The sequence below is a fragment of the Centruroides vittatus genome, unplaced genomic scaffold (genome assembly GCF_030686945.1).
Source record: "Centruroides vittatus isolate TY-2023 unplaced genomic scaffold, ASM3068694v2 contig_18, whole genome shotgun sequence".
Classification (NCBI taxonomy): domain Eukaryota; kingdom Metazoa; phylum Arthropoda; class Arachnida; order Scorpiones; family Buthidae; genus Centruroides; species Centruroides vittatus.
The window spans coordinates 3372917-3385467 of record NW_027121101.1 but is presented as its reverse complement, the minus strand read 5'-3'; the positions used below and the strand labels follow the sequence as shown (position 1 = coordinate 3385467).

Sequence of the window (12551 nt, the reverse complement as noted above, 5' to 3'; positions counted from 1 at the left end):
CCGTATTTACTCGCATATAAGACGACTTCGCATATAGGATGAGGTGTGGCTTTAAAGATCAAAAGCCACACCTCATCATCCAAAATTAGATTTATTAATACAGTTCTAATTTTATTTTGTTTAATCACAAGTAAAATATCAAATGCACATAAATGTACACATTGTCTTGCAAAAATTACTGGCAATTTAAACTTTAAGGAAAAATCTTGTAAAATTGACAACATAATAACAAATCGGGAACCTTTTTTGCCAATTCTTAACATTGAATCCACTCTCTGTTGATTACACTTACAAGTTTCTCCAAATTTTGATTTCCGAATAATCATCTGTTTTCACGTGGGAATGGATTACATCTTATATCAGGCTCCTGTGTGATTCTGGAATTTCGGTTAATGTTACCTATGGTAGCGAACATGGCGGCTCATCTCTGAAACAGTGGGGACACATGTACTAACTTAACCTAACCTATTCTAATAATTTGGTTGGCAATAATTATGGTAATTTATTAGAATAGGTTACGTTAGTTTAGTACGTGTGTCCCCACTGTTTCAGAGACGAGCTGCCATATTCGCTACCATGGGTAACATTAACCAGAATTTCAATCTGGAATTCAAATCAAAAGCTTTGCTTTTCCTATTGCTATTCATCTTTACTCCTGACAATATACAAGAACGATTCAAACAACCCAGATAAAATACTTATGTTTTTAAACACAAGAGGGTGAGCATCCGGTAAAAAATGCAAATACACAGTTCACAAAAATTATTTGCAAAAATGCAAAGAATCTTTCGCTTGCACATATAGGATGACCTAAGTGTTTGAAGCAGTGAAAAATAAATAAAAACCTCGTCTTATATGCAAGTAAATATGGTATATGTTATTTTATGGAAAATTAGTTCTCCATTTGGATATTTGAGAAATGATTAAGTTTCTCAAATCATGTGTTTACATATATATTTGAAATTATACCATTTACACATACATGATATAGTTTCAAATGAAAGCTATCAAGCCATAATAAAAAAAAGCATTTTGATATTTTTATGATACAAACTTTATTTATTTATTAAAAAATAAATAAAGTTTGTAACAAAAACATAAAACCAAGCAAAAAATTTTTTTAGCTTTTTAGTTAAATTATTTTTTTATATAAAGTTACTCTCTTCAACAAATGACATTTCTTGAAATGATTAATTTTAAAGTAGACACACAATTCTAAGTAGACAAATCTAATTTCTTTCCTTAATTACCAAATGAAAAAGCACATTGAAAATTTTGTCAATCTCCATACAACTGTTAAATGTCAGTCAATTAAATCTTTGACATTCTTAAAGTGCCAACTTAGAAAATTAAAAAAGTATCGGAAAAATATATTACGTAACTTTGCCGAGAAAATCTATTCGATTCCCGTCAAAATCATAATCGTATTAAACCAAAATATCGACACTAATATTACACTACTAATAAAAAATTATTAATTATAGTCACACTGCAAACAAGATTATTCATCGTAAACAAAATAATAAATTAATGTCCAAAAATTAATTTTAAAGAATGTTCATGTCACAACTATTTGTTTCATGTCAATGTGTTAAATCGAAATTAAGAGAGATTGAAATTAAACACAAAACTGATACGCCGAAAGCCGTCTTCGACTAGCTTAAGCCTCCGAATCATATCAACGTACTGTATATATATACAGAACACTGATATGATTTAGATAATACAATGATTTATCTGCTCAATGGAAATTGTTAAAATCAAACTAAATAATTACTTATATATATTGATGATAAAACAACAGTTAGTTTGGCTACTAGATGACAAAGTTTTTTGAGTCTGGAGCAAGTTTTTCGTATAGTTTGTGAAACTTAACAGATAATTATTATTGTGAACTACTACTATAAACTAAAACATCCATTGAAAATTTCACCATCATATGAAATTTTAAGATACAGATGTAGCTCCATTTCATTATAATATATAACATAGATGTACTTTCCACGTGGATTTGCAACACACTGTATTATTATTGGTGGAAATCCACGATTAACATTTCTACTCACACAGCTATATTTAGTCATGAAAATGAATTCCTTTAAAAATGACTATGGAAATGAGTAATCTACGAGTTACTCAATGTTCCTGACTGTACTAACTTTGAATATGTGGTTATTTTAACGTTTATAGTGGTGTATATTAAATCGTAACATTTGACAAAAATCAAAAATCCACATGTTTGATGAAAACTGTCTTGACTAACCTTGACATCAGCGATCTTGTAATCGACTCCCATTCCATTTACGAGTCTCTACTCTATAAAGTTAAGAAATCATCATACAGTCTTCTCTACGTACTTCTTACCACATGCTGAAAATGTGTATCGAACAGAATACGTTCTTCACATATTATTTTTCCTCCGACTACAGGCGAAAAAAACCCACGATTCTTCCATAGCCTCCGGAGACGCCAACCAGGACGGATGACGCAAACGGTGACGTTGTACATCGTGACAACTCCAGCAAGGAGTACGTCGACCAATCGCGACCATCGACTTATTTACTGATCGAAACTATTCTAATCTTAAGAGATTCGTTTCCGGACGATTAAAAATAATTAAGTTTTTGATTTAAACAATATTTTATCGTCGTCGGTAAACATTTTTGTTTTTATTTTTCCGGATTATAAACTGTCGCTGTGTAGTATAAGGCAATGCCGTTAACATTGTAAATTGCTCAATTTTATGCTTCCGAGATCTGTTAGGAGCATTGCCCCCTTGTAAATAAGAACAAGTAACTGTATCATTAATATGGCGGCATTAAATAATGTAGCAGATTTTGGGACAAAATTTAAGTTGTTAGGAAATGTTTCGAATTTATTTCTCAACAGGATTCATTTTACAGTCCAGTGATGATAAAATTCTTCTATTAATATAAATAATTTTATTGCGTTTATCTAAACTAAGACGTTCTGCCCATTGAATATTGTAAAAATACAGTACTTACAAAATTATAATATTCAATGGGCAACACTTCACTCTTGGAATAAAAATGGGTCATATTATGCTTAATATAATTTCATTTACAAAAGCATTAAAGAATAAAACAAAAATCACTGTAATTATTTTTCCTTAGTATCTCAGTGAAGACTCTATGCACCAGCAAAGATCTCTGGCATTTCGCGAAATAGGCTAATTCTATATTAAAAAAATAATAATAATTTACAATTAAAAATTTTAAAACTAACTTAAAATAAATAAATACATTGTATTTTTCGTAGCAAATTTTGAAAAATATAGGAGCAGCAAAAATCTAGAGCCGGCCCCGGTAACTAAATATATGAACTTTTCGTCTTGAACTGTTACAATATATAAAAGTGTTAATTTTAATGTAAACACTTCTCACAAACAGAATTGCAACCAAAATAACACGGAAACTAATTAAAATAATAAAAAAAGAATAACTTTTCACTATTAACAAAGTGTTCGATCAAAGGAGAAATTCTATTTCAATACGGTAGAAACCAATAAAATAGGGCATTTTATGAAATAATATATATTAAAACTCGTTATCTATCCGGAAAAATGATTTCTAGAAACATTTAGCTTTACTATTTATTTATTCCTGGAAGAGTTATTAAAATTTATTTGTAGCCTTTAAACAGATGAAATAAACTTAAACCATATTACCAGAATTGATTCAAATTTAGATAGAGGCCGATAAATTTATGGTATGTGTTTATCACTATAAGTTGAAAAAATAATGTGTTTATACTATATAAGAATTATATCAAATATTATTATATATTATTTAAATAGTTTTACAAGTATATCTAAATATATTTATTCGAGTAAAGGTAAGAAATGGCAATGCATAAACTCAATTATGGAACGTGAATCAACACTTGGACGAATATTTACAGTAAATTAATGCTGCTATTGATTTTAGAAAAAATTATTCACAAAACTTATAAATTTTTACTTCTTGACGTTTAGTCTATAAGATTTATTTCCATGTTGGTGAAAGCTATTGCAGTGTTGTTGTAGCGTATTAATTTATTATTGATGATATTTTTTAACGTTAAAGACACACAAAGAAAATATTCTCTCTGCTCGAAAAATATATGAAAAAATGTTATCATATTACTGTTTGAGAATAACCAGAAAATGGCACTTCCTCTGAACTGTTTCTCGCTATTGTTTTATCTGCGTACTTGGCGAAAGCTTATCTTCTCTGTTATTGATCGGTTGATATTTTCGCCGATTGAATGTTTTAAATCGGTATAAGAAAATCTAAAAATTCTTTATTAAAATCACACCAAGATTGCTGAGAAGATCATAATGTAGGGATTTTTAAAATACAATAAAGAAATATAAAATTTAAATACTATTAGACGTAAATAAAACTGTTTTTAAAAATTCAAATATTGTTTATTATGAAAAATAAAATAAAGTATTATCTTAAATACAAATTAAAAAATGATCAGTTATTACCACATATTAAATTCTTTAGTTTTTCTTTTAATTATGATTTGATTTTAGTTTCTGATATAAAAATGTTATTAAATGATACAAAAGAAAACAAGAATTTGAACAGCCCACAAACCCCTCTGAGCTTTCAGAAAGCAAGGGATTGGAAATAAGAAGAAAAACCGTAGTTTGTGTTTTAATTTAAATCAATGCTTCCAACGGGATTGGTTTCGACCGACCATAGGGATCCATGAGCAAATTACATAATTAAAGAATATTAAAATTTACAATATATATTTAGTAAATACAGTTATTTAGTGGAAGTATTTTTAAAATTTTTTACCATTTTCAAAACTTTCTAAATATAAAAATCGTAATAATAAATACAAGCGATTGTTTATTGTGAGGTTCTCACAATGCCGCAATTTTTAATCATATTTTTATTTACTTCATTTAAAAATATATGCTCTCCACCTCAAATTAGTAGTGTCTTGCCCCTGTACATTATACTTTTCCTTGACAGATGATTGGCACGACTCTATCGTTAAACTGCTTTCAGGGAAAAACTTTTCAATTGAAATAACGTGCAAACCAGAAGTTCATATGTGATCAATCGGGGCCTCCATGTCCCTAAGGTTTCCGGTTTCTGGTCATGGATTTCATCTATCTAATTCTGTTCTCGAGATTAAGGAAAGACAGACGGTCGACAGTGGAAATTTATGTCAACATATTTTTTTCGAATTGCAGCCAGAGTCCATTGCTGTTGACGAAGTCGGTAATGTTGGAGAATGGCATTTTTAGCCATCGTTTGAAATTTTTAGGAACTTTTACTATTAGTGCTTCACCAATATGATCATAATTATGACGATCCAAAATTTGAATAGTATAACCATAAAGCAACTGTGGGATAGTTTTAAGTTTCCTGGGTACATATAACGAGCAAGAAGGAACTTCAAACTATCCACAAGTTTTCAGAGAAGGTTAATGTATTTTCTCCGTAGCGTAGCGCCGCCATTAAGATACTGCAAGAACTACGGAACTGCAAAACTATAGAATTGAGAATATAATTGATTTTGAAATTACTAATAGAATTCGTTCATAACAACCACTTTGTTAGTAATTACAATTTAAAATATTTATTTAAAAAACCCTTACAAAGAGAGTATCTTCAATCGTTTTTACATAAGTTTAAATTTTTCTAACGTAAAGAAAAAAGCGTGCTACATGTATGGTGGGGAAATATCTTTTAAAACTGATAAAAATTTAAAGTAAAATTAAGAAAACCTGAATCTATCTTTTTATTATTCTGATTTAGAAAATAATTGGCTAAATTGGTTTCTGTAATTTTACTAATATTCCACTGTTATAGTTCAAGCACTGCAAGACTGGAATAAAGTAGGTCATAAAAATGTGATACAAAATAACAAATTCTGTAATATACCTTATTTTGTATCACATTATATACACTTGTGCAATTTTTATGTATTTAACAGTTTTCGAATAATTTTAAAACGTTCCTTTCCTCTTGCATTCCATTTTGGACCATATTAACCTGATGATGATCTTCTATGTAGGTCGAAAGTGTTTGTTTTTTTATTTACATTAAACTATGCTGGAATTTTCATTTGTAAGGTTCAGAGGTTTGCGTCTTTTGTTCCACTGTTATAAGTATTTCCTGATAGATAATATCATCGTTTAATTCATAAAGTAGTCCAAAATATTCACAGAATATCACAGAATTAAGTCCAGTGCAAAATTTTCGGATTTTTGCATTATTTCTTCTACAAACTTGTTCTGCTAATTTATTTTCATCAATTATAACTATAAAATAGTGAAATAATGACGAGAGAATGGAATATCCAGCTATATTTGAATATATTACTAAAAGTAAAGTCTATGATTACCAAGAAATGCTTAATTATAGCAATCTTGACTCTTATAATTAATTTTCAAGTGATAAAGTAGATGAGATTTTTAATTTGAAAATATTAAATTTTTCAAGAAATATTAACAAATGCTATACTCCGACCAAAATAAATATCAAAATTTGAATATTTTAATATAATTACTTACACACAAACACATGGTATATTCGAAACGGATTTATTTATGTTAACCTGTAGAAAAATTTAATATAATTACTAATTTTGTATAGTTTTTGAGCAGCAAAACTAGAAAAAAAATTTTTAAAAATAATAATTTTTATAGTAATTATATGACCGAATCTGATAATTAAAAATAGTACAATTTCATCGAATACAAATTTGTTATTAATTAAATAACAACCTTACAATAACAGTATATTAAAATTTGAAATTGAAAACGTGCTACTTTACAAATGGAATTCACACTTTTCAAAACGAATTATATATGCTATTAAAATTCAAATAGTTATTTAAAATATTACCTATATCAACGTCAATGCAATTATAACTAATCTTGATTGGCTTCAACGTCAACTAACGGTGATACACTTGTATTTTATAAGGAGAGAATAATTAGAATGTGCTGTGCTGTACTGTACATCTAACGGGACTCAATGATTTGTAAAGTTACAGAATGTCACTAATGAATTCTAATTATAATCTCGCAAAAAATTTAATTTTAAATTTATTAATTGTATTATTATTACAATATAGGAAAGTAGTAATCTTGTGTTTTTTAAAAGGTAAATATAATAACTTAAGTAATTTTACTTAAGTTATTATATTATTTATATTTATAATAGTAAAAAATTGGTTAAAAGAGCTAAGTTCTTTCAAAATCAATTGAAATTTTTTGAAGTTTTTATGTTAAAAATATATAAACAATTTAGATTTTCCTTTTATAATGTTAATAACTATATATTGCAGTTTTACTTCATTTAATGAAAAAGAAATCAAATGGTAGAAATGATGGTAATTCCAACCTAAGATAATGGCCAGTAGCTACCACAATACATTTATACGTGCTTTGAGAGCAAATAAATTTGATAACATTGTTTACCCAAATTTTTTTATAATTATAAACTTGTATCAAGCTAATATTCCTATTTAATAATGTAAAATATTCTTGAGCACTTCTAAGCAAAGAATATAATTACTTTATTGAGATGATATCACTAAGCAATTGGGCATTTTTCTATTAACTATGTTAAAATGTCTAGGGCAGTGAATTGCTACTTGATGTTCTGTTTTTCTATTCATTTTATCTCATATATTTAAAACAATACATCTTAAAATTAGGCATCATGTGTAATATAATATTCTCTATGCTCTTCATTAAAATTTTAAAGATCAAAATTAATAAAAATTAAAAATATAGTTATATAGCTCTTGAATTACTGATGTCATGAAAAGTAATTAAAATTTGATAAATCAGCAATGCCATATTTTTAATTAGGCAACTGATTAGGGTAATCTTTAATGTTATCAATAATGTGGTCCATCATATAACCTAAATTGGTGATATTCTAACTTTGTTCCATGGAGTTTGTGAGATTCTGTAAGCAATGTTTAAGGATTTTATAAAGATATAAAAAATATTTATTCTTGTATATTTAACTAAGATAATTGAAAAATGAAAATTTCTAAACTAATTTATCTAACTGTAAGATGCTTTATTACTTAGAAAATCAAAACAGCACTGTAAACTTTTTCACATTTTCTTTATATTTATACTTACAGACAAACTATCCTGGCTGATAACTATTTCTTAAGTGCATGTAATGCTTTCCAGAATTGTTTAAAACAAACAATATCGTGGCTATTGGGGCTGATAAGTCAAGGGATATTGTGTTGATGTTAAGGTCTTTTATTTCTCTAAACTTTATTGCTTAGAGTACTTCAAAAATAATATTCAGGCGTGAGAGTTATTCATCTATTGCAAAGATGTTAAAAGTTTGAAGAACACTAATCTAGGTGATATGAATGAGCTAACAGTGAATTTACTAATTGTAATCAAGCTGATTATCACCTATAACTTCATTTATCTGTTTTAATCAAACACGTAATTTTTTATATTCAGTTTCTTGCACTTTATAAATACTAAAATTGATTTTTAATTTTATTAGGTTAATTTGTATTATAAGATGTGAAACATGTTGCTTTTTATGTACACTTTAGGAAATGAAAGATTGTTGAAATGTTCATCTAAATGTAAATATGTAAAGGAGAATAAGTTGTTAGTGGTTGTAGTTATATTATATTTCTTAAAAGCAAATGTATAATGTCTTGTTATCTAAATGCAAATATTTACAAGAAAATAAGCAGTTAGTGACTGCAAATTTGAGACAATAATTTATTTTGATTTAAAAAAAATCAATAATTCCAAAAACTTTTTAAAAAATCATGTATATTATAAATTCATGTTTTTAAAATTTGTCAAATTATATTTCTTGTTATTTATAAAAAATATATCAGTATCTCAAAATTTGTTTTTAACTTGCCTTAGTTTTGATTTATATTTTACATTAAATTTTATATTAAAAAAATTACACATTACTAAGATTTATACTGACATTTTGAAATCAGGGTTAACAATATCTAATATCAAAATGCATAACTTTGTACTAAATACACAAAATCTCAATAACTAGAGAATGACTAAAGCAAGCATTTACTAAAATAAATACTTGTTTTAGTCAAGCTCTTCATATTTATATGAAATGAAAGCTTTTCTACATTTCCTTTACACAGAAAAGGTCAGTAGAGACATTCCTGTTAACAGCCAATCTTGAACTTTTGTATCTACATATCTAACTGTAACAGAGAACAAAAATGGAGTTTATTCTCTGAATGTTTAGAAATATCATTTAAACTAATTGAATAGAAACTAAAATTCATTCAAACTGATGAAAACTTGTCTGTAGTTTTAGTATTAAATGAAATAATTTTACATAGATGTTAATATTAAAATTAGAAGAAAAAATGAAAAAGAATAACTTATCTTTGTTTAGATAAATGTAATTGTGGAATAAGAAGTGTGTAATTTTATTGATGAATTAAAGAGTTATCATTTCATATATAAAGCAACCAAAACAAATTATATCAGCTTGAAAATAATCTGGTTTGTTTGACTTGTTACTTTAGAAACATAAACCTCTAGATAACTGTATAAATGGACTAAGCAGATAATGTATTTAAATATTGTTTATTTATTACATCAAAATTAAATGAAAAGTGCTTTTATGTGGTATTCCTATTTTAAAAAATTTCTACTGTTGTGACTTTGTAATAACTTAATTACAAAATACAATTAAAAATCAAAATTTTTGGCTAACTTTGTGTTGTTAGTTTTTATAATAGTTCATAACTTAATGAATTATAATTCATATATAATAAAAACTATATATAGGGTGGGAAAGAAAGTCACTTAACACACCTGCAACAGAATATAGAATGTACTCAAAGTTAACTTGCTCATGTCAGGAGAAAACAGATTGATGTGTGTTACTTGCACAACTGCCATCTTGAATGAAATTCCAAAACTATAAATGGGAAGGGAGTCATGAGACACATCATTTAGGGTCAGAACTTCACAAGGAATGGACTGCTAAAAGATTCTATCGACTTACGTCAAATGATTAGTTATGCACATTACATGATGTGCTCAATGTACTGTACATTCTATATTCTGTAACAGGGGTGTTAAGTGACTTTTTCCCACCCTATATTATTATGTAAAATTAATAAGTGTTGAAATATTTAAAGAGTTAAAGAATTTAGTCTGTATATTATTTTAACAAAATTTCATAAAAAGGACAAAGTAATCTCATCTAATTATTATTTTTTCATAGACGTTGAAGGTGAGAAACATGTTCATAATAATTGTGTGTAAACATACTGTATTTTATGGACTATAAGACGCACTTTTTTCTTCGAAAAATTGCCTCCAAAATTCAGGTGCATCTTATAGTCCGTAAAATACGGTATATATTTTGCATATTAAAGGCAAGCATATGTGTTGTTTTAACTTTTGTAATTTAATATGAATTTGAATTAAGTATGAAATATTTATTGTTTTTTAAAAAAATCTTGATAAAAAGATGATCTCGCTAATTACATTTTTCTGTTATTCCATGGAACATTCCATGAAAATAAAATTATATGTAGGCTGTTTTTTTTTCAACCTCAGATGGTCCATAAAACAAAGACAAATGTAAATAACAAATGAATTTATTACCAAAAGTTAGGTACAAACATGGTTACTTTTCAACATAATTACTGTAAAGATTGAGGCATTTGTCTGTGGATGAGCTTTGAAATCCCCTCTTTATAGAATGTTGTCACCAGTGACTTGAGATGGGCCTTAACGTTGTTTTGAAAATCGTCATTAGTCTCGAACCTCTGCCTTCCTAGCCATGTATTTAGTTCAGAAAAGAGGTGAAAGTTGCTCGGCACTAAATCGAGGCTGTGCGCTGGGTGTTTAAAAAGTTCCAAGCTAGGTGGAAGTCTGAAAGATGAGTCTTCACACTTTAATGTGTGAAGACTTCCACCTCTTTCCTGGTTCAGAAGTTGAAAAAACTGCCCTCATACTTTTTACTTATTTTTATGTTTTCGGAGAGGGGTTGGATATTTGAAAGACATGTCAAAATAGTTTTTATTAAAAAAATGATAGAATATAACAGGAGTGCAACTAAGCTCTCTGTCACCCAGGGCAAACTAAGATCATTGCACCCATTCTTGTTCTGGCAATTTAGGACATTGACAACAGATAAGTTTCTTTGTGCCATCACTAGTCCATTTCCCCCACACTTTCCTCTAATATCCTCTTACCTTGTGCTGATAAATTATCCCTTATAATTTATTTTTCAAATAATTACACATCCTCTCCTCCTGATGTCCTCTTACCTGGCATCCATGGTACATGTCTGCCGTAGTTGTGCCCCTAGAATATATAAAGTAAATTTATAACTACTTACTGTCTTTATTTTTATAAAAGTAATTTTTTAATTTATGTAAATCTAATATAAAACTTATACAGAAGATTTATTTATTGCAATCATTTAATGTAATCAAAATTAGTATATCTCAAAACACATAAATTAAAATACTAACCTTCCTCAATGAATGAAGGACTAACCAATTTCTTTTTGGAGAATATGCCTCCCTGATGATTGTGCTTCTCTCTTCCCAAAGTTATGGTTCCTGTGTCTGAAAAAGGCCATTAGATTGGTTAGACACCATAGATACTTTCTTCTACACTAATTTATTTCCTTGGAGGACTCAACTCTCTGGAATTGTTAATTGAAGTCAATGCATGATAGTTTGATCCATCACATATCTTCCCGTTACAAGAACAGATACAATGACAAGCTCTATTGAATCCTCTGACACCAAGACTAATTCACCAAAGACCCTTTCTTAACTCCTTGATTTGTTGAAATGATCTCACTCCGGCACACTTCTTCCTGGAGTCTGTCCGATATAGCTTTATGTATGCACTGCATCTTAGAGTGAAACCCAAAATCATCATTCTTGAAGTTGAACACTCGATTGAAGGCATCAATGAAATCCAAAAGGAGTATTTTAGATGGAGGACTGCTCTTACCATCTGAAATAATTTAAAGTACATCTTTTTGGGACTCAGGTTGCCAGTAAAAAGTGGCTTAAAGATGATAATGCTGTTTTTATACATGCCAACAAGTCTTAAGGATTTGGTTGTATTATCCTGTTCCTCTTACTACCAAGTCATAAGAAAATTGAATATAATTTCCAACATTTGAGTCAGACATATTCCTATAACAAAAATTATACCTGAAATTTGTATAGCTAAATAAAATATTTCCTTACTTTTTCTACAAATGACTGTAAATTAGTGTCACACTTTCTAACTTTTGCTATTTTAAATTTCCCACTGCAAGTTAGAACTGACAAAACTGCATGTGACTGAATGAAAAATTTTGTCATCTATTCATTGGTTGCTGTAAAACAAACACTACACCACTGAAAAGTTAAATTTTTCTAAACTCTTTTTAGCCATGCCTTTGGTCAATATAAACCTAAAAATTTTGCTGGTCTCAGTGCTCTTTTCATGCTTGTGAATTGCAGCTTTAATCTTAGGAGTTATAATGAATGAAATATTAATTTGGTAATATAGGAAG

At 28.2% G+C, this 12551-nt stretch overlaps 1 protein-coding gene across 2 annotated transcripts in view; it reads right to left on the bottom strand.

Annotated features, from left to right (window-relative positions):
* The window catches only part of LOC136969565 (ELMO domain-containing protein A-like), a 29226-nt gene extending 22146 nt beyond the window's left edge, over positions 1–7080 (bottom strand). The window contains exon 1 of one of the 2 annotated variants that reach the window (XM_067263782.1): positions 6988–7080. Coding sequence is in view for 1 of the 2 variants with exons in the window: in XM_067263781.1 (XP_067119882.1) it covers positions 2264–2296 (33 nt within the window). In the remaining variant the exon portion in view is untranslated. Of the gene's footprint in view, positions 1–2263; positions 2488–6987 lie in introns of those variants that run through there. The other variant, XM_067263781.1, reaches the window with a different exon arrangement.
* Between the last annotated feature and the right edge of the window lie 5471 nt (positions 7081–12551).